This window comes from Eptatretus burgeri, chromosome 6 (assembly GCF_056783735.1).
Source record: "Eptatretus burgeri isolate ZD-2024b chromosome 6, Ebu_testis_v1, whole genome shotgun sequence".
Taxonomy (NCBI): Eukaryota; Metazoa; Chordata; class Myxini; order Myxiniformes; family Myxinidae; genus Eptatretus; species Eptatretus burgeri.
In genome coordinates, this window is record NC_140966.1 from 51,551,786 (window position 1) to 51,573,885 (window position 22,100).

Genomic DNA, 22,100 nt, shown 5'->3' on the forward strand with positions numbered 1-22,100 from the left:
ATGCCCCCATTCCATAAGGTCACTGAAACGATGTTCCATGTGGCCTCAAACAAGTGGTGAGGGCATCAGTTGAGATGGTCAAGTTATATACTCGCACATTACTCGTAGGGTGACTACACATGCGCACATATTTTTACCGTGAGTGAACTCACAGATGCAATTATATGAACTCAACAAAAAAGCCTCAGCCTCCCCCTCCCAACTCTGACCCATCTTTACCATACTGCCAACTCTAAGTCCTCACCCTTCTCCTCTCAACCAAAAGGCATCGATCCTCTCCCCACCCTCCAGACGCGTCCGGGCGGTGTTCGTCTCTGGACGGGAGTTTGTCTTCGGACGCATCCGGGTGGCGTTTGTGTCCGGATGGCTTGGCTCTGGACGCGTCTGGGCGGTGTTTGTCTCCGGACCGTGTTCATAGTATAACCGGTAGAAAATGGATTTCAGACATTATTTTGTTTCCATCTTCACTGTTATTTTATGCAGAATAATTTTGATGAAACAGTATGAATCATAATTAACGCTCAACCGTACGTTTGCCTTCCCTTACTCTCACCTCACACTGTCTTCCCTTCCCCCACTCAGTCAGGTATGGGAGCATGTGCCAGAACAGCGCGTCGCTGCATCCACTTTCCGCCGGTACTCCAGGGGCCTCCGTCTGGCCATCCCCCAGGCAGATGCCAGGCCCATCCCCATCTCCTTGAGATGATGGTCAACCTGCTGCAACCATGAGGCACGTGGTCGGCCCACTGGCCTCCTCCACTCATGAGACTCCCTCGCTGAGAGAATCTGGTGAGCAGGATCAGCGTCAGGAAAACGAGCCACATGTCCATACAGCCGCAGCTGACGCTCACGGACTATGCAGGTAACAAATCTCATCCGAGTCTCTCTCAGCAACCGCCTGTTGGACACAAAATCCGACCAGCGATAGCCAAGGATTCTCCGAAGACACCTGGTACCAAAGGAATTAAGTCTCCGTCTCAGATCCTTGGTCAAAGTCCAAGTCTCGCACCCATAGAGCAAGACTGGAAGTACCAAGGACCTGAAGACTCGGACTTTCGTCCTCCCGCACAGGTACCGGCAGCGCCACACCCCATGATCCAGTGAATCCATGACTCCCCAGGCCCGACCCAGACGTCTATTGACCTCCGGCTCACAACCTGCGGAGACATGAATATCACTGCCAAGGTAAGTGAATCTATCCACGACCTCAACATCCTCACCACAAACAGACACAGACAGGACAGCAGCATCCAAGATGTCACCGAAAGCCTGGATCTTTGTTTTGACCCAAGAAATCCGTAATCCCAACGGCTCCGACTCCTCATTCAGCACCTCGAGGGCCCCCAAGAGGATGTCTAAAGTCTCCGCAAAGATGACTGCATCATCTGCAAAATCAAGGTCCGAGATCTTGACATTGCCAAACGATGCACCGCAACTTGATCTCTCCGACATCCTCCCAAAAATCCAGTCCATACAAGTGCTGAAAAGTGTGGGGGCAAGTACACACCCCTGACGAACTCCAGTAACAACTGGAAATAAGTCAGAGATGGTACCACCACACTTCACAGCACTCTCAGTACCAGAGTAGAGTTCAGACATCAGATCGATCAGTTTTGGTGGCACCCCACGAAGACCAAGAATCCTCCAGAGGACATCCCGATTCACTGAATCGAACGCTTTACAGAGATCAACATAGGCTGCAAGCAGCCCCTGCCGAAACTCTCGTCTGCGTTCGGTGAGGACACGAAGTGCAAGGATACGGTCAATCGTTGACCTCTTTGGTGTAAAGCCTGACTGCTCTGGACGCTGGTGCTCAAGCAGATGGTGGCGAACCCTATCAAGAATTATCCGAGCAAAGACATTGCCCGGCACTGAGAGCAGCGTCACCCCTCGGTAGTTGTTGCAGTCTTGGCGATCACCCTTCCCTTTCCAGAGAGGGACAACAAGGCCCCTCTTCCAGTCAGTTGGGATGATGCCTGTGTTCCAGGCAGAGCACAAAACTGCATGCAACGACGCGAGTGCAGCATTTCCACCAGCCTTGAGAAGTTCGGCATGGATGCCACAGATCCCTGGAGCTTTGCCCCGTTTCAACTGGTTCACCGCAGCCCGTGTTTCCACAAGCGATGGTGGACCACAGTTGATTCGAGGGTCAGCAACAGGGATTGTAACACCCTTGACGTCCAACTCGACAGCTGGGGGATCAGCCTGGTACAACCGCTCAAAGTAACCGGCCCAGCGGGCCTTCACTTCAGACTCCTCTGTCAAGAGCCTACCACTCTCTGCTCTAACTGCAGTGCTCCGAGGGATGGGCTTGGATGAACGTAATGCGCGAATTCCCCTGTAAGCGGGACGAGAATCACCTGTCCACAGGTGATGCTCTACCCCTCACAGATTCCTCGCACATAGGCCTCCTTGTCCACCCTCAGTGCACATACAGTTTTACGCCTCAGCTCCCTGAACAGCTCAGCTCTGCCATTCAGCCTGGCCCTGCGACTCTGGTCAATGGTATCCAGTGTCCCTTGAGAGACAAAATTCTTCTTTGCCCTGCGGTGAACTCCAAGGCATCCACCGGCAACATCAAGGACGGTGGTCTTGAAGGTGCTCCACAACTCTTCAGGACCCCCAAAGCACCCAGACCCCCCAAGTGTCCACTCAGCCTGTTCGCAAACTCCTCAGCTACTCTCTCATCCCTGAGCTTGGCAACATCCAGCCTAGGCTGGGATGGTACCATTCTCCAGGATTTAAGGTGCAGCTTTAGAGTTGCTACAACAAGCCTGTGGTCAGTATTGAGGAACTGAGCACTCCGGTAGACCCTGCAGTTCTGGATCATCCTCCAACGACCGTCAATGAGGACATGGTCAATCTCCTTTGCCACACCGCCAGCGTTGGAATACCAAGTCCAGCGATGAGCTTGCGGGCGCTGAAACCATGAACCAGCCACCCTAAGTCCATGACTTCTTGCAAAGTCAAGGAACTTAGTGCTATTCTGGTTCATAGTTCCTGACCCATGGGGACCAACACACACCTCATAACCATCCCTATCAGTTCCAGTCGATGCATTGAAATCCCCCAAGACTAGAAGTGTATCTCGTCTGGGGCACTGATCAACCACAGACTCGAGTGTGGCGTAGAATGTGTCCTTCACGGTAAGATCACTCGCCTCAGTCGGAGCATAAATAGAGACCAGGGAAATGACACCTAAGGAGTGACGAATCCTTAATCTCATAATACGCTCGTTGACCGGTGTTACCTCAATTATCATTGGGGTCAGCTTATTGGACACAGCTACAGCAACTCCTTGGGTATGGTAACCATCAGAGCGACCAGACCAATAGTAGGTGTAACCACCCACCATTATCTCGCCGCAATCCGGTCTCCGAACCTCAGAGAGAGCTGCAATCCCGATGTCCAAACGCTTGAGCTCAGATGATAACAGAGACAGGTGATCATCCTCTCTTAGGGATAGGACATTCCAGGCACCCACCCGAAGGGACCGCCTCAGGTTAACCCAAGGAGACCGCCGTCTGGTGGACGACACCTCAGCACCACTCCGACACACTCTCCCGCAATCTGACCCAGGGATGTTACCCCGTGGTTTCCCTCCTATCAAAGATTGGGGGTCCCGAAGGCTTTGCCCCAATCCCATCATCCGGTGAGCTGCCCTGCGAAGGGAAGCTGCACAGGAGGTACTCCCACGGAGTGGGTTTTCAGATTTTTTTGCGTTTTTGCGTTTTGCGGAATGAAGCGTTTTACGGTGGCTGGAGTGCAAATCCTGCCACCAACCTCCTAATAAGAAGTAACCCAACTGCAGGAGGACGTCCGCAGACACAGTTGGGCACTAGATATGGATGGCCGTTGGCTCACAAGGAGCTCCTCCGCCCTTTGACAGGTTTTGTTTTTAATCCTGCTGGGTGTCCATATCCAAACACCCTCCTCACCAGAAAACCTGGTGGGGGAGACGGTTTAGTCGCCGACAACCCGACCATGGAACAGGTTAGTACAGGTTTACATGGTACCTGTAGCAGGTCACAGATCGAACCTGACCTGACAAAAAAACCTGACAAAAAAACCGTACGTTTGCCTTCCCTTACTCTCACCTCACACTGTCTTCCCTTCCCCCACTGCTCTCTCCCTTTCTCCCCCTCACCCTCCCCCTCCCCTTTAGTATTCTTGTCAGCGAAGCGACGGGTGGTATTTGCTGGTACGTAATATAATATTACAGAATATGTAATGGGGAACAGACTTCACAGAAACTTGTCTCACAGTCATCTGTTCAACTCATGATTTGAGAAAATAGTTGGAAATAAAAGCAAAAGTGCATAACCTCTGCAGTAAAAGCACTGCTTGAGAGAAAAGATATCTCTAAAGGGTTCTAAAGGGTAATTAAATTAGCGGCTTAATATAGAAACTGTGGGTGGAGTCAGGCGAACTGTCAAGTCAATGGGGCGAACTCGCAGGCACGCACGGACACATGCATGGCTCCTTTTATAGTTTTGACCAGGGTGATGTATTATATAATGTCATTATGGAGCAGATTTAATGACATCAACTTTTAGGACCTTTAAATCTTATGACTTACTTTTGAGTTCTACCACACCAAAACTAATTTTAGCCAAGTTTGGTCACAATCCTATCAGCAGTTTCAGAGAAGAAATTGGAACTGTTTACGCATTGACGGACAGAGGGCCGTTATGATATCACCACGTGGCGCCAACGTGCTAAAGCAGTATCATTTTTGCCCCACCCCCCCCTTGAGGCAGGGTCAAAAAGTCACATACCAAAAGATGCAATTATGGGTAAATCTTAAAACATTATTTCATGACGCTTTGTAGATATGCAATCAACATTAGGCATAAGGGACACATGAAATATGTCATGATTTTTGGATTTTACCCCCAGTGCATGCCCCCAAGGGGTGGGGACTGAGGGTTACAGGTGTCACAGGGGTAAAAATGGGGGGGGGGGGGAAATGTTTTAACTCAGAAAATTTGATGTTGGGTCATTCCTAGTGGAACGTTTTGCCATTTTCAACTTGGCTTTAGGTGGGAAGTATGGGAATTTGTGACGGCATGCCATCAACTTTGCTCCAGTACTAACTACATTTCCCAGACAATATCAATGATGATTACGAATAATAATGGGACAGTCACTAGCCTGGAAAACAAAGGTGATTCTTCTGGTTCCAGAGGTCAAAGGAAAGGGCAGCACAGCAGTATCATAGGAAGGTCTGATAATGATATACCACAAAGGCTGATGCAAAAATTGGAACAATGGGCAAGCTCAACATCAGGAATAGTTTACGCATTCGGACATACAATGTAATAAGCATGTCCAAACATGGGAAGATCCTTCTATAATTAAAAAAATAAAAAAATAAAAAAAAAAGCGACAGTTGCAGGATCATCATTGCCGGGATTGTAATGATACAATGGTATGGTAAAGAAAGCTGTACTTTGAACATACACTGTGTATTCGTCTGGGTTACACAACCAGATAATAAATTGAGTTTGCTTTCATCTTGTAATACAAAATATTGAAATGTGCACTGGGATATAATCTTAATCGAGCAAATTAAAGAATGAACAACGTGTGTGTGTGTGTGTGTGTGTATGTTAGTGTGTCGTTCGTTTGTTATCTACATTCGCTGGTTTGCGAAGATGGAACAAAGTCCTCCCAGGACTCAAAGTATCCACCTCTGCTTCGGTAAGGGATCACAGTTCATAGACCAAGCTGTTCAACTTTTTGTTCTCAAAGCTTTGTTCCGAAGGCTCTTTTCAGGATAGTCACCGAACCCCGGACTACCTCCAATTGTAGTTCGTTTGTGGTAATATTCCTGGGGACGGTTATTAAAATCTCGGTGAGGTTCTTCTTTAATAGTCCTGTTGCTCCAATAATCACTGTTGTAATTTTGATGCTTTTCAGTTTCCAAGACTTCTTAATCTCATTTTTGAGGTCCTGGTATTTGGACATTTTCTTGATTTCTGTATTATTTAAGCCAAAATCGCTGGGTACTGATATCTCAATCAGCAATGCTGCCTTTTCTTTTTTGTTCTTGAGAACGATGTCTGTTTGCAAGGCTTTATTTTCCCTGTTCACGTTCAATGGGATCATCAGGTCGTATGTGAGCATGACATCCTAATTTCCAATGATTGACCTTGGTTCGTGTTTCCATGAGTTTGCTGGAACAGGGATGTTGTAATTTTTGCAGATATGCCAATGAATCACTTTGCATACTTTATTGTGCCGTTGTGTGTAAAGTTGTTTTGATAATAGTTTTTTGCATCCCGAAACCAGGTGACTCGTACTTTCTGTTTCTGTCTTGCAAAACCTATACTTGTCTGTCTGGATCAGGCCCACCAACTTTTTTCATTCCTTGGTGTAATGTCCTTGATCTTGGGCATTTATTATTATTCGTTCTCCATCTAAGTTGAGCTGACCTCTTCTTAGCCATTCCAATGAGCCTTCTTTGTCGATCCCAAATCAGTCCAATTATTTTTTGTATTGTCCTGCTCTTTTGTCGCTTCTCCCAGTTGTCATGATATATCTGTTGATATTTCCCATTTTTGCAATTGTTACCTCCACCACCGAAGATGAAGGAGGTTATGCTTTCACCCCTCTATGTCTGTTTGCTTGTCTGTGTGCCGGATATCTCAAAAAGTTGTGGACGGATTTGGACGAAACGTTGTGGACACATTTGGTGTGTGACACAGAGGAATTGGTTCAATTTTGGTGAAGATCCGAATCCAGATCCGATCATTTTTAAGCGATTCATCACAATTGAGAGATAGGGCTAAACTAATATATAGCACAATATCTCAAAAAGCTGTGGACTGATTCAGATGAAACTTGGTGGACAGGTTGGGTGTGTGACCTCATCAAATTGATTTGATTTTGGTGAAGATCTAAATCCAGATCTGGATACGATAATTATTTATTTTTTTGAAGTGATTCTTCACCATTGAGAGAAAGGGCCAAAACTACATATTGCATGATATTTCAAAAATGTTTTGGGCACGAAATGCTCTCGTGGATTCGACATTACGTGGCGGAGGTATGCGCTCGACCGAGTGCCCTTCAGGTTGGGGCTGTATTTGTTGCCGTTTCATTTTTCTGTGCGGTATCTTCTCGTGGTACCCGTCTTTGGAAGTTTTTTGCAAGGTGAAAAATACCTCTTCTGGTTTGTTGTGTTCATGCTTATATACAAATTGTATTTGGTCGTATGTTGACCTTTTCACGTACTCTGCTAATTATACAATCATCGCTCTGTGTACTTGAGTTTGAGTTCTATCAGGCCGCCGCCACCTCCTTTCCTTGGCAAGTACATTCTTGGGATGCACTGATTTTTAAAAAAAACGTTTTGTGGATAATGAGGAGTTTCCTTGTTTTGATGTATAGTTTTTTTGATTTTCACTTGTGGCCAGTTTACTATTCCAGAGCTGTATTGGAACACGGGTACTGCTCATTGGTTTATGGCTTTGATTTTGTTTCTTGGAAAGAGGTATGTTTTCAGCATCATCCTCGTTCTGTGGAATAATTATTTGGTAATTATGTTGTACATTTTTGGTGACATATTTGGTAGCCCTCTTCTACTCCAAGATATTTGCAAGATGCTTCGTTGTCTAGCACCTGTATTGTTGTATTTAGATTGATTTTTATGTTGTCCGTTTTTGTTGGTCCACCTTGCACGAATGTGCACTCAGCACACTTAACTAGGCCAAATTCCATTTGGATTTTGTCAGAGTACTATTTCACTAATTTCAGTTGTTCTGCCAATTTTTCGTCGTTCGGTGCAAAGAGTTTTAAATCATACATGGACAGTAAATGTGTCACCTTTCTTTTTTTTTTGAACGTTCTTCACTGGGACCTGTGACCCTTTGTTCAGAGTTATTTTTTTAATGTTCTCCAACAAATCCACACCATCGTGCATTAGCACAGGGCTTCCGTTGTGTCCTCGTTCAACCCAGTCTCCACAGCGGTGAATCAGCCATTCCTCATGGTCTCCGAAGACCCACTCGAGGCCTTCCAGGGGTTTTCGAATAACATGCTTTCAGAGGTCCTTAATGACAAGTCTTTGAGCAATTTTAACATTTATGTCAAGTGGTGATATTTGGAGTGAGACATGAAGATAATGTCATTGCCATTACGCTCAAATAAACCAATTTATAACATTTAACTCAACAGATAAACATCATACAACAGCAGATTTGAAATGCAATGAAACAGCCAAGAAACATAAATGTTGGTGTCCAGCCAACTACCAATCAATATCAAAAATGATTGCAATAACTTATCACAACCATGACATCAAAATATACTTGGTGTAACTTTCAGCCTTATATTTTAGCAATTTTCATTTCACACAAAATTTAAAATCAACATTTTGCTGGGAGTACATACTCCATACTCGCATTTTGAGCTAAGATCTGTAGTATCTGTTCAACTCTGGTGTTCTTTTGACAAAGCTTGCCTGAGCAATTGGAAATAATTATACCTGCTGGAGGCATTCATGAGTCTGTCACAAGCACCTGCTTTGTCACACCACCACATAATATTCAGCCAAACAGACTAATAAAGACAAAGCAAATAAGATTAAAGAAAAGTGTGACTATAGTAAAGTAGATTGGACAGAATAAGGGAGCTGAAAAATGAAGACCTAGACAACAGAATGGCTAATGAAGATGGTCGAGCACAGCATGGTGCTTAAGACGGCCGAGCGCGCTGCAGTGCCGAAGACGGCCAAACACGGCGCCGAAGACGGCCGAGAGCAGCGCCAAAGACAGCCGGGAGCGAGTTTAAGCCAGCCAAGTGCAGCACGGTGGAGCACCAAAGATGGCCGAGTGCAGCACCGAAGACAGCTGAGCACAGCACCAAAAACCGATGAGCAGAGCGCGGCGCCAAAGATGGATGAGCATGGCGTGGTGCTTAAAACAGTCAAGCGCTGCACTGAAGACGGCTGAGTGCAGCACCGAAGACGGATGAGAATTGTGCAGCACAGCACCGAAGACAGCAGAGCGCTGCAAGACATGGTACCAAAGATGGCCAAGCATGGCACGGCGCTGTGCCGAAGACGACCGAGCGCGGCACAGCGCCAAAGAAAACCAAGCAAAGGATGGCTATAAAGAAAATTTTATAACAAAACTAGTTGGTGAGTGGAGCAGGCTTGTGATGCAAGAAAGTAGGAAAAAATATTTACTTTTCCCATCGAAGCAACCAATTGGTTAGAATGGCAGATGGCGGCACTGCCCACCTTGCCGTCTTCCAGCATCATGATTGGAAGGGAGGGGAGCAGTGGGGAAGAGCGAGAACAAACCTTCACCGTCTTGTTGTGGGGTAAGGGGCAGCCGGGAGGTGCTAGAGCTGCCCCCTAGCTTTGAGCCCCCACCATGCTGTCATCTTGAAAACTGGGGAAATAATTTAGGGAAAAGAAGAAAAAAAACAAAGTAAATATGGGCATATCAGAGTGATATAAAAAATAAAAAGAGGATGAAACTGTGTGAATTGGGTGGAGTGAAAAAAAAAAACAGCATGTTGAGCAATAATTTTTTAGGAAACCGATTCAGAAATAAAGAAAAATTGAGAATAATGAAAAAGTGAGGTAAAGAAATATAATGAAAAACAAGAGCAATCATCTATAATAACAAATATGAGTGTTTGTCAGTCAGTCAGTTTCCTCCATAACGTCAAAACCATGAAACAGAGCGGCCCAAAACTTTGCATGTATACCAAAGGAACTCCAAGGGAGTACATAAATGAAAACTGGATGTTTGGGTAAATTTAAACACCCCTTTTGAAGATAATTAACTTGTTATTCTTTATCAAGTTAAATAATTGTTAAATAATTGTTAAATAATTCTTTATCAAGGCCTTATCCTTGGTCGACCCATTCTTCCTCGCAGGGGTCTTAATACCCAATTTTTTTTTGGCCAACTGAAAAAAACACCTTCATGATTTTTCACAATGACCTCTCACGGACTAATTAAAGTCTATAATTGAAAGATGATTTTGTATTTCAAGATTGGATCTCGTGTACTAAATAACTCAAAATCTGGAGTGAAATCTGAAAATGTTAAGAAATTAGCGATGTTTTTGTTTTTGGGTGTTTTTCCCTTTCCAATCAGCTTGCTATCGCTGGCCAAGCCAACCGTTCCTTATCAACCAATTCCATGGAGTGCTTGCTTGAATGTTTAACGCTTTGAAGTTTGGTGACAGTGGTGTAAATGATGTTTGTTATCACAGCAGTTGTCGTTTTGGAAAATAAAATTGCAAATTGACATTCAAGATATTGCTATGGTGATATTAAGTAAACAAAGGATTTTTCAACGGTTCAACGATTTCAATTACACAATAAAATTTACTTCATGATGGTCATGTCTTCAGGATGGAATCCTGAGATACGTACGCACCTGACCTTTCCCTTTTCAGGTACACACCTGAGCAGAAAGTCAATTGAGGCCTCACATGCTATGGAGCTGTTCCCCAGCAATCACAGGCATGCATGGGAAGCGACACATTCCAATTACCGACACACTCACCATCCTTCTCACACAGGCCCACAAGCAAGAATGCTAACGAGCCCTAACTCTAACAGCACACACATTTTAACCTGCCACGACTAAGATGAAATATGTCATTCAAACAGTATTTTTACCTAATTTTCAGGATTTACACAAAAGAGTGGTGCTTTCAAAATTGGTAACCATAATTGGTGATCCTGGTTACAAATCAGACTCATGAAAATATAGGCAATACTAGAACGGGCACTCATAGAGCGCATACCTTCGCCGCCACTACTTTTTTTGTTCTTGGTATGAGTGTGGGGAACTGGTTTCATATGAATGGTCTTATGACACAAACCACATATCTATAAATGTCATGACCCCCCCCCCGACTTTCGGGGGCTACGGACTAAACAACAATCAACTCACGTCGTTTTGGCGAGTCTTCACTGGCAAGCTCGGTGAATACAACGTTTCAACAAGAGAAGGTAATCTCGTTTGATGCTGGTTTCATGCAAATCAAATAAGAATTGACTGAGTTATGCCGAAAACCGCATATTTTTCAAGGGCGTGACCCCCCTGACCTTTGACCCCTAACCGGTAACAAGAGTATGGGCGTCATTGTGTCATATTGCATATCACAAGATGAGGCGTTGAGTTCTGAACATTTTGGCATTAGTTGCATGCAAATTGAATAAAAATTGACCGTGTTATCGTAAAAAGACGATTTTGACCTTTTCGTGACCTTGACCTTGACCTTTGACCCGAACGATCCCAAAATCTAATCGAATGCTTCCTGGCTAATAACCAATCATCCCAGCAAATTTCATGCAATTCGGTTTAATACTTTTTGAGTTATACGAATCACAAGTTTACAAATAAATAAATAAATACACGCCGACCAAAACATAACCTTTCGCAGAATGCGAAGGTAATAAATACACGCCGACCAAAACATAACCTTTCGCAGAATGTGAAGGTAATAAATACACGCCGACCAAAACATAACCTTTCGCAGAATGCGAAGGTAATAAATACACGCCGACCAAAACATAACCTTTCGCAGAATGCGAAGGTAATAAATACACGCCGACCAAAACATAACCTTTCGCAGAATGCGAAGGTAATAAATACACGCTGACCAAAACATAACCTTTCGCAGAATGCGAAGGTAATAAATACACGCTGACCAAAACATAACCTTTCGCAGAATGCGAAGGTAATAAATACACGCTGACCAAAACATAACCTTTCGCAGAATGCGAAGGTAATAAATACACGCTGACCAAAACATAACCTTTCGCAGAATGCGAAGGTAATAAATACACGCTGACCAAAACATAACCTTTCGCAGAATGCGAAGGTAATAAATACACGCTGACCAAAACATAACCTTTCGCAGAATGCGAAGGTAATAAATACACGCTGACCAAAACATAACCTTTCGCAGAATGCGAAGGTAATAAATACACGCTGACCAAAACATAACCTTTCGCAGAATGCGAAGGTAATAAATACACGCTGACCAAAACATAACCTTTCGCAGAATGCGAAGGTAACAAGATTATATCTGTGGATGAGAGGTGTTGAGTTCCTCCCATTTATTGTCAACATAAGCGAGCAGTGGCAGACACTGACACAGACACTTCTGCTTTTAGCAATAGATGCAAAAATCTAGTACAATTTCTCTTGTGACTCAAACCAAATAAACAATGCATTTCCAAGAGCCCTCACAGCTCCAACTCACCCACTCCCCCCCCCACCCCAACATGATTAATAGTGAATGTAATTTTAAAACTCGATTTTAAACTCACTTTGTGCATTCACAAGCATCAGATATGATGTCCCTATCTCTGTTAGGAAGCTCCTAAACCAGATAAAGTGTCTCCCTTAGGGAATTCTGCCTGGTACATCTCACTCCCACGTGAATAATAGCTGGCACAAGCTTTGTGTATTTTCACATCGTGAAGATGTCCTTTGTTGAAGAGTCGGTAGCCATTGCTCTGTTGGTAATGCTGCATGGCATTGTCTTTCCAATAGTAGACATCTATTAAATAAATAACCAAGCCTGCTATGTTCACAGAAGACACTCCTGCAAGGTACGAAGTCCATTCATGAGCAGCAATCCGTCGGGGGTTTTGGTAGAATGCGTCCGTCTATGATCCTTTGGGCCTTGCACCACGTCAGCAGGAGTTTTTGCAGTTATACTTATGGGTAGTTGCAACATATCAGTCCTTTTGGTGAACTGAGCTGTGCAGACACATCTCTTTCCCTCAGGTACTTTTCCATGTATTTTTGGTTTCATTTAGGTTTGTGAGCCATTTTGGGTAACAATCTTCATCTCGCACAAACAAAATATGGATCAACATTGTTGCTGAGGAGTTCTGTGGATGTGCACTGAGCATTCTGGGAGTGAATTCCATCATTTCAAAAGTCCCATATTCCGATAACATGAAAATTCAAGATGACCGAGTTCTGAAAGCCATTATGAAAAACTACTCAACATCTCACTTCCTCTTCATGTTTCAAATAATTTCTCATATAATTTTTGGTGCGTGGATTATTTCTTAACCGCTATTTGTGTGCCTTCATGCACATTTAACAATTGTCTTTCTGAAAGTGCGAAATTTGAAAACAAACTTAATTACTATATATATATATATATATATATATATATATATATATATATATATATATATATATATATATATATATATATATATATATATATATATATATATATATATATATATATATATATATTAGGGTGGTCCAAAATCATAAGGGAAAAATTCAAAATTTGAATATTCTTGGGGCATGTTGATTATTTTCTTCTACCTGACTAGAAAATACTCCTGGCCAAATTTGCCACAGGTCCAAAAATATTTAGGGGTCCATCAAGAGGAAGGAAGTTGTTACATCCGGTGGGAGAGAAGAAGACATCAGTGGGAGAGAGGGAGACATCAGTTGAGCTTTCGGTTCGCTGTCGGTCGGTGTTAAAAGTACTCTTTTATTTTTCTTTTTTTATCTCTAATTTTTTTCTTCTTTTTGATTCCCAGAGTGAGCGAGTATGGTGTGTTCTACACGGAAAAGCACGGAACTGTTCCTCTTGGATCAACCATTGGAGAAATTCACCGACCGCCAGTTGCCCACTGCCCACTGAGAACATTTTGTGCTCTTTCCTTTCATTTTTCCTATTAGTATTGTGACATTTTCATGAATCCGTTGAGAGACTTTGATGGACCCCTAAACCACCTCCAAATCTGCTAATTTTTTGTTTATTTGCGTTTTTCAACATCAGGAACGATGTGGCAAACATGCCCGCGAGAAATTCGAACTTTCATTTTTTTGGACCACATATATATATATATATATATATATATATATATATATATATATATATATATATATATATATATATATATATATATATATATATATATATATATATATATATATATATATATATATATATATATATATATATATATATATATATATATATATATATTGTTACGGCTGTGGAAATTCGCATTACACCATAAAAGGCTCGTAGGTGAGATATCTCTAAGTACATGTGTAGTTAGCCCAAACCCGTTGTATAGAGGGCTTTATGTGATTCATCTGGGCTGCGACGCTTTGAGTTAGCCATTTTTTCTGTTCTATCTTTATTTTGAACCAACCACGTCTCAACCGCCATCACACAACAACCATGCCACCGCCACAATCTACGCTCCCACATCATCGCATCACCGCCATTCCCAAACGGCACCATAACCATCAAACCACCACCGAAAACCCTCCACCACCTTCACCTCTCTCCTTCTACGGCCATTCCCGCACCACCTGTGAACACTGAACGTCAGGCTGTCTCGGGCCCGTTTGGCGTTTGGTACCGAGCGCACCGAGCCGCGAGCGCAAATAGCGGCCTTTCCGAGGGAAAATTTGGATCAAAAACGCTACACGCCCACTTTTCCTCCATCCAATTAGCGAGTGCGGGGCAGCTTGGCCCCGCCTCCAGGCGCGTGTGTGTGAAGTCGATATATGCAAATTCTAGGATCAGGGGAGGTTCACGCCCCCGTTTCCTCCGACCAATGGGCGAGTGTGGCTCCGCCCCCGAGGTCATTCTGATCCGAATATTTGCATACTGGCTTCTCCTGCTCGCCTATAAAAAGGCGAGCACAAGGCGAATTGTCAGTCGAGTCAGTCGGGTGAGGAGAGTGCGGAACTGAGAAGAGTTGCGGGAAAAGGCAAAGGAGCTCGGGTTCAAGGCGAGAAGGACGGCGGTTGGCGACGAGGTTATGGTGTGGGGAAATCGCTCGTCTCGTCGCGGGACCCAAGCCAGCCAGCCATTCTCCTCCCCCAGGGCATCAACAATTCCCCCTTTCCCCCCGCACTGAGATAGTGCAAAATGGAGCCCCGTTCCCACCCCACTCCAAACGTCGTGCCAACGAAACCCGCCAAGGAGCACGGAGTCAGGGCACAGCCACGCTGCCACATTTGTGGCTCGCCCGCTAACGCGTCACGAGGATGCGGGTAGGACCCCCCCACCCCCCCCCCGGTTTCACAGACCTGGCCGCTCCTCTAGGTCCCGCGCACATTTGGCCCACAGGCCTGTCTGCTCCTTGTCTATGAGGGTGGCTTCTTTCCTTTGCTTTTGTGTAAATGTGTGTTGGCGCCGTCTGCGAAGTAAAGCTGTATAAGTGTTGCCGTGTGTGCGCGCGTAGTCGGTATTAGCTCTGCGTCGTTGTTGCTTTTATTGTTTTGGTTGCTTTATGTGTATTTTGACTGTATGGCTGTATATACGTGCTTTCCGTGTGCCGGGAAATAAATGTGCATTGTGTGAACTGTTTTCCCATTTCGCTTCGTCCTTTCTCCAATTGACTCTCCATCCTGCTTCACGTAAAGGGGTCATAGTGGGTGCAAAACTCCCGTTAAATAATCTGAACCGTCGAGGTCGACGATAACACCGCTCGGTTATCCCGATAGTACGGAACGGGCCGCCCAAGCGGCTCGTGTCCGGAGTCGACCTGCGGCGAGGTACGATCGCCTGGTTTACCATCCGCGTGGGTACTTAGGTAGGTCGAGTTTGGCGAACAACCCTATCCTACGCGGGTGGCCGATTGGCACGATTGTGGTGAGGTCGAAAGGCCCACACGTGACTGGCTCCGGGCGATAGTTCCCAGAGGGTCACGACTGAATTGTCCGTCCGGTGGGTGACGTGCCGCGATCCAAGTTACGTGGCCGTCCGCACGCCGGCGGGCGTGAATTCGCAAATATATATATATATATATATATATATATATATATATATATATATATATATATATATATATATATATATATATATATATATATATATATATAGTCTATTATTCTTCTGTATCCGTATTATCTATTCATGGGGACCATACTGTGTGCAGAGGGTCAGTGCTGCCGAAGCAGTCTCCTTGGCTATTGGGCACAATCCCGGATGGGTCGTCACTCTGACGCAGGATACTCAAATGGCTCAATCCTCCCAGCAAGCTGGTACTCACTTTGCCGACCTCAGAAGGATGACAGGCTGAGTCAACCTCACCTGGTATTAATTCAACAGGTGAGCAGGATTTGACCTCGGGACCCTAGAATCTTAGATTTGGCTACCTTAACCGTTATTTGTTACAATTGCAAAAATGACAAAAGAAAAATACAACTCAATCAAGAAAAAGAGAAATCAGAGATTGCAAACCTTTGCCAGGACTTGTTTTGTGTGGTGTTCGTGTAATCTTGTGTGGTGTGTTTGTAGTCTTGTGGGGTGTATTTTGTGTGGTGTTGTGTACTGGTATATTATGTAATTAATAACAGACATAATTAGAACTGCCACTTTATAACTGCTGGTAGAGATGACCGGGTACTAAGATGACCCGCTTTGATTGGACACCTGACCCTGACCCATGACGTATTTTTCAATTATTATTATTCAATTGAATTTCGAATAGGATTAAAATAAATTCAAGTAAAATCAAGTGGAAGACCAAATCGGTACAGTCTTGCATTGGAGTAATAACAAGAAGTGAATACTTCGATATCGCGTGGCTGGGGACAGTAAAAGTCGAGGTTAAGAATGATGAAATAATTTTGCAGTTATAAAATTTACACGTAGACACGGTGAATTAGCATGCGTGATAGGAAGAGTTGTGACGTTGACAAATTTCTATTTATAGCCCTCAGATCAAAGGGACGTACGTGGCCATAAGTGTGACAGAAGACACAGGACAGAATAGCCAATTATATAACAGCGCGATGTCGCCGCGCTGTAATTATATAACAGCGTGATGTCGCCGCGCTATAAAAAAAACTAACGTGCAAAAAAAAAACAACAAAAAAAAAACAATGAAGAACGAGAGTTTCAACGCTGCACGTCAACAACTAACGGAACAGGAAGATTATCACTTCCTGCTCAGAAAATCAACTTCTGGCATCACACAGAAAACGATTCAGCACAAAAAACGTCGCTCTTCCGCATTAACCCCGCCCACAATACACCCGGCAATCTCCGCCCACATCACACCCAACAATAAGTGCGACACAAGACACAGGACAGAATAGCCAATTATATAACAGCGTGACGTTGCCGCGCTGCAATCATAAGGAACCCAAACAAGCAAAAAGCAAAGATGAAGTCATCAGGAGGAACCTGGAAAGGATTCACATTTCAGCTGCTACTTCACCCTCAAACCCATCCAGATTCAAAACATAGGGGCAATACCCCTGGGTGCTCACCGGGTAGGGGCTGCATAAGATAACCAGGGAACTCCTGGTAGGCATGGATGACCCACAAAATATGTAATGGAGAAGAAAGTAAACACCTATGGAATTATTTTTTTAATGCCGTGAACAAACTTTGGTACATCATGGGTTAATACTACAACAAAATATCCTATTTCAAAACATGTTCCAATGTATAAATATTTTGGTGGCAAGAAAGACATGCGGCTAAAGAGTAGTCTTTCAGTATGAGGGGAAAAAAATGACTGAAACACTGCAAATAAATATATCGTCACAAAGAAGCCATACCTCCAACCAGGTTGAAAAAGCTGGTGTTCACTTGCAGCAGCAAAGAAATCCAATCACCACTCCTTCAGGATTCCATCCTAAAGACATGACCATCATGAAGTAAACAGCACGACAAAATCATGTCTAATTCAAAACAATGTGCAAGCATAAACTGACAAATAATGTGAAATGTGCTTCATTTGAAGTCAATCGATGATACTTTATGCAATCATGTGAAAGGACTGTATATACTGTAAGTATGGTAATCACAAGTGCAACCCTGTAACTGTGAGGTGTAGACCCAAGATAGCCCAACGGTCCAATTTCCTGAATGAACAGCTGGGTGGGGATGCCGATGTCACCAGATTCTCCCACCCAATCCAACTGTCATGGTCTTTGTTCCGTTAGCCCTCTCAATGTCTGGTGCGTTAATAGGAAAGATGCATTGCATATGGCTTTTAGATAGGTCTTCAATCCTTTATTCTTTCATTTATTTCATCTCTTTACTTCCCTTTATCCCATACACAAAACACACAAGCACACATGCAGAATGGTATTGATACCAGGAGCGGTGAGAGGACACAACGGAAGCTCATTTGCAAACACGCGCCATTTTCCGTTCAAAGGTAGTGCCAGTACCCAACTGACGCCTCACATCAGACCCTTATTATGCTCAACTCAACGCTACAACGCTTACCATAACTACTTCAAATGCCTTCTAAAAATCCCCACAACAACTTATGTCCAATGCCTGCACCACAACTGCCACAACCATGACCAACTATCCAAAATCACTTTGCCACAAAGCATCCCTCACCACCCAAGAACAGCTACAACTGCTATTTACCCCTTTTGGACGCTCACCACGGTCTCTGAAGGTGCGGAAAGAATGAGGACAATAAGAGTAGGGGTGTTTTGGTGTGTAACTTGAAGCGCAGGCATGCGCTGGAGTTCATTTGAGGATGTACGGATAGCTCTGAGGTTTCCCCAAATAACCACACTCAAATGGAGACCAGCTCACGTTCAGGGCTGGAGAGCACTCCTGAAGACCCTCGTCCAATGTTAATGATGGAGCTCCTTCACGTGACCAAACTCAAGGGCAACTGAAGCCATTTTTGATTCTGAAGCCTGGCGGAGCGTGGCTCCGGTGTTGGTCGACTGCTGTGCGCCAATGGGGGAACTCATGAATGCCTAGAGGATTATTTGATCTGATTTTTGGCTCCTCCCTTGCTCAGGCTCCATAAAAAGAGCATTTCAACTCCGCATGTCACATGTGTCTCTGTGTCTCTCTCTCGTCCAGGCTTCTTAAGGCGGTCGTCCGGGATCTCTCCTCCATCCAGCGCCCAGTGGAATCTCTTCACGATCCTCCACATCTCCATCCACGATCCTCCACATCTCCATCCACGATCCTCCACATCTCCATCCACGATCCTCCACATCTCCATCCACGATCCTCCACATCTCCATCCACGATCCTCCACATCTCCATCCACGATCCTCCACATCTCCATCCACGATCCTCCACACGATCCTCCACATCTCCATCCACGATCCTCCACATCTCCATCCATGATCCTCCACACGATCCTCCACATCTCCATCCACGATCCTCCACATCTCCATCCACGATCCTCCACATCTCCATCCACGATCCTCCACACGATCCTCCACATCTCCATCCACGATCCTCCACATCTCCATCCACGATCCTCCACACGATCCTCCACATCTCCATCCACGATCCTCCACATCTCCATTCATCATCTTTTTTCTCTCTCAAACCTCCGACCATACTTCACCATACAATTCCGTTGCAGGTCGAGTGTATTTTCCCATCGAGTCTCTTTTCTCTCTCACGTTTTTCCAAACCGCCCTCGTACATAAAAGTTATATTTTATAATGTCCGTATTCAAGGGTTCACGCAACGATCAAGTTATATTGCACTTCGACACAAGACCCGTAGTTACACAAGACCAAGATATTGACCGTAAATGTCAATGGGGATGTGGAGGATCGTGAATGGAGATGTGGAGGATCGTGGATGGAGATGTGGAGGATCGTGGATGGAGATGTGGAGGATCGTGGATGGAGATGTGGAGGATCGTGGATGGAGATGTGGAGGATCATGAATGGAGATGTGGAGGATCGTGGATGGAGATGTGGAGGATCGTGGATGGAGATGTGGAGGATCGTGGATGGAGATGTAGAGGATCGTGGATGGAGATGTAGAGGATCGTGTGGAGGATCGTGGATGGAGATGTGGAGGATCGTGGATGGAGATGTGGAGGATCGTGGATGGAGACGTGGAGGATCGTGGATGGAGACGTGGAGGATCGTGGATGGAGACGTGGAGGATCGTGGATGGAGACGTGGAGGATCGTGGATGGAGACGTGGAGGATCGTGGATGGAGACGTGGAGGATCGTGGATGGAGACGTGGAGGATCGTGGATGGAGACGTGGAGGATCGTGGATGGAGACGTGGAGGATCGTGGATGGAGACGTGGAGGATCGTGGATGGAGACGTGGAGGATCGTGGATGGAGACGTGGAGGATCGTGGATGGAGACGTGGAGGATCGTGGATGGAGACGTGGAGGATCGTGGATGGAGACGTGGAGGATCGTGGATGGAGACGTGGAGGATCGTGGATGGAGACGTGGAGGATCGTGGATGGAGACGTGGAGGATCATGAATGGAGATGTGGAGTATCGTGAATGGAGATGTGGAGGATCGTGGATGGAGATGTGGAGGATCGTGGATGGAGATGTGAGGATCGTGGATGGAGATGTGGAGGATCGTGAATGGAGATGTGGAGGATCGTGGATGGAGATGTGGAGGATCGTGGATGGAGATGTGGAGGATCGTGGATGGAGATGTGGAGGATCGTGGATGGAGATGTAGAGGATCGTGTGGAGGATCGTGGATGGAGATGTGGAGGATCGTGGATGGAGATGTGGAGGATCGTGGATGGAGATGTGGAGGATCGTGGATGGAGATGTGGAGGATCGTGGATGGAGATGTGGAGGATCGTGGATGGAGATGTGGAGGATCGTGGATGGATATGTGGAGGATCGTGGATGGATATGTGGAGGATCGTGGATGGAGATGTGGAGGATCGTGGATGGAGATGTGGAGGATCGTGGATGGAGATGTGGAGGATCGTGGATGGAGATGTGGAGGATCGTGGATGGAGATGTGGAGGATCGTGTGGAGGATCATGGATGGAGATGTGGAGGATCGTGTGGAGGATCGTGTGGAGGATCGTGTGGAGGATCGTGGATGGAGATGTGGAGGATCGTGGATGGAGATGTGGAGGATCGTGGATGGAGATGTGGAGGATCGTGGATCGAGATGTTGGACTCCAATAGACCTCCAAAGTTTAAGAATCACGAGTGAAGAATTGTTCCGATCTTGTTGTACAAACTAAACCATGTGAACTCACCTTGTGATTGTCGGAAGACAGAAATACTTTCCTCAACAAGTTTATCAAAAAACATATTTCACATGTACAAAATGTCTTTCGGCAATCTTTGTCAACTTCATAGTCGTTAAAATCGCTGGGGTTTTTTTTCATCGCGTGTGCTGAGCAAAGCATCCATTTCACTGGCGGCCAGTGTGATAACCGACCGCGCCATTCATTCCTCGTGACCTCACCTGACGGACGATCGATCGAACCATCGATCCATCGATCGCACCACGTGTGCAGAACACGAGTGGTGCACCCACTCTAAAACGACAAGACCAGAGTGGACTGAAACGTCGCGCGCTTCCAATGGCTTGGTGAGGAACCGAACCACGCGGTACGGACGGTCCGACACTCGTCCACAAGACGTTCTCACAAGGAAACGCGCGAACACCACCCGCGCACCCACCACAGACGGCAATTGTTTTACGTTTCACGTACAATCTGTTAAAAAAATATTTACTACGATATCCTTGAAAGCCGTGTAGTGTATTGTTTAAAAATTATTTAAAATTCTTCCAAAAGGAAAACTAAAGAAAGAAAGAAAAGAAAAGAAAAAAAAAAGCAAGCGCGAATGAACGTAAAATGAGGCGATACACTGCCTAAAATGTTGCTTCCAAAAATCCGAGTCGTAATGTCACAATCATTTATACTTATACTCGATGCAATAAAAAAAATATAGTCAATAACCGATAAGTGATTACCTGGGTCATTCGCTTGTTAACGATTGGACACAAATATGTGAGAGGGTTTCAGTACCCAAAATGCAGTGTTCGGCGTCATATTGCTTGGCAAGCTCAAATAGCCAGAAAAGGTAAACATGACCGAACAAGGCAAATATAATTATCGTAATCTTCCATTGCAGTGAGTCAAACTGACGAAATAAGCGTGCTGGATCGTTCCCAGGGAAGTGAATAAACCAACATGGCGGCGCGCACGGCATTATGGGATAGCTCCTGAAACCCCCCCTCTTTGTCTTTCGTCTACTGAACTCTATACGGTACAATAAACCTCAAAGCATGACTCAGGATCTTATTTAAGAAAGTGTAGTGTCGTTTCATTTTAATCATTGCATGTTACACAATTTATCACAATGAGCAAACTGCT

General features: G+C 44.9%; 1 protein-coding gene across 1 annotated transcript in view; it reads right to left on the minus strand.

Moving 5' to 3' along the window:
* The window catches only part of LOC147024770 (uncharacterized), a 28,444-nt gene extending 7,002 nt beyond the window's left edge, over positions 1 to 21,442 (minus strand). Inside the window, exons 1-3 of the mRNA XM_085887048.1 lie at positions 21,185 to 21,442; positions 17,553 to 17,629; positions 9,194 to 9,401 (exon numbers count right to left, since the gene is read on the minus strand). Of these exons, the coding sequence (XP_085743174.1) occupies positions 9,194 to 9,268 (75 nt within the window). The 5' untranslated portion in view covers positions 9,269 to 9,401; positions 17,553 to 17,629; positions 21,185 to 21,442. The remainder of the gene's footprint in view (positions 1 to 9,193; positions 9,402 to 17,552; positions 17,630 to 21,184) is intronic.
* Positions 21,443 to 22,100: the final 658 nt, after the last annotated feature.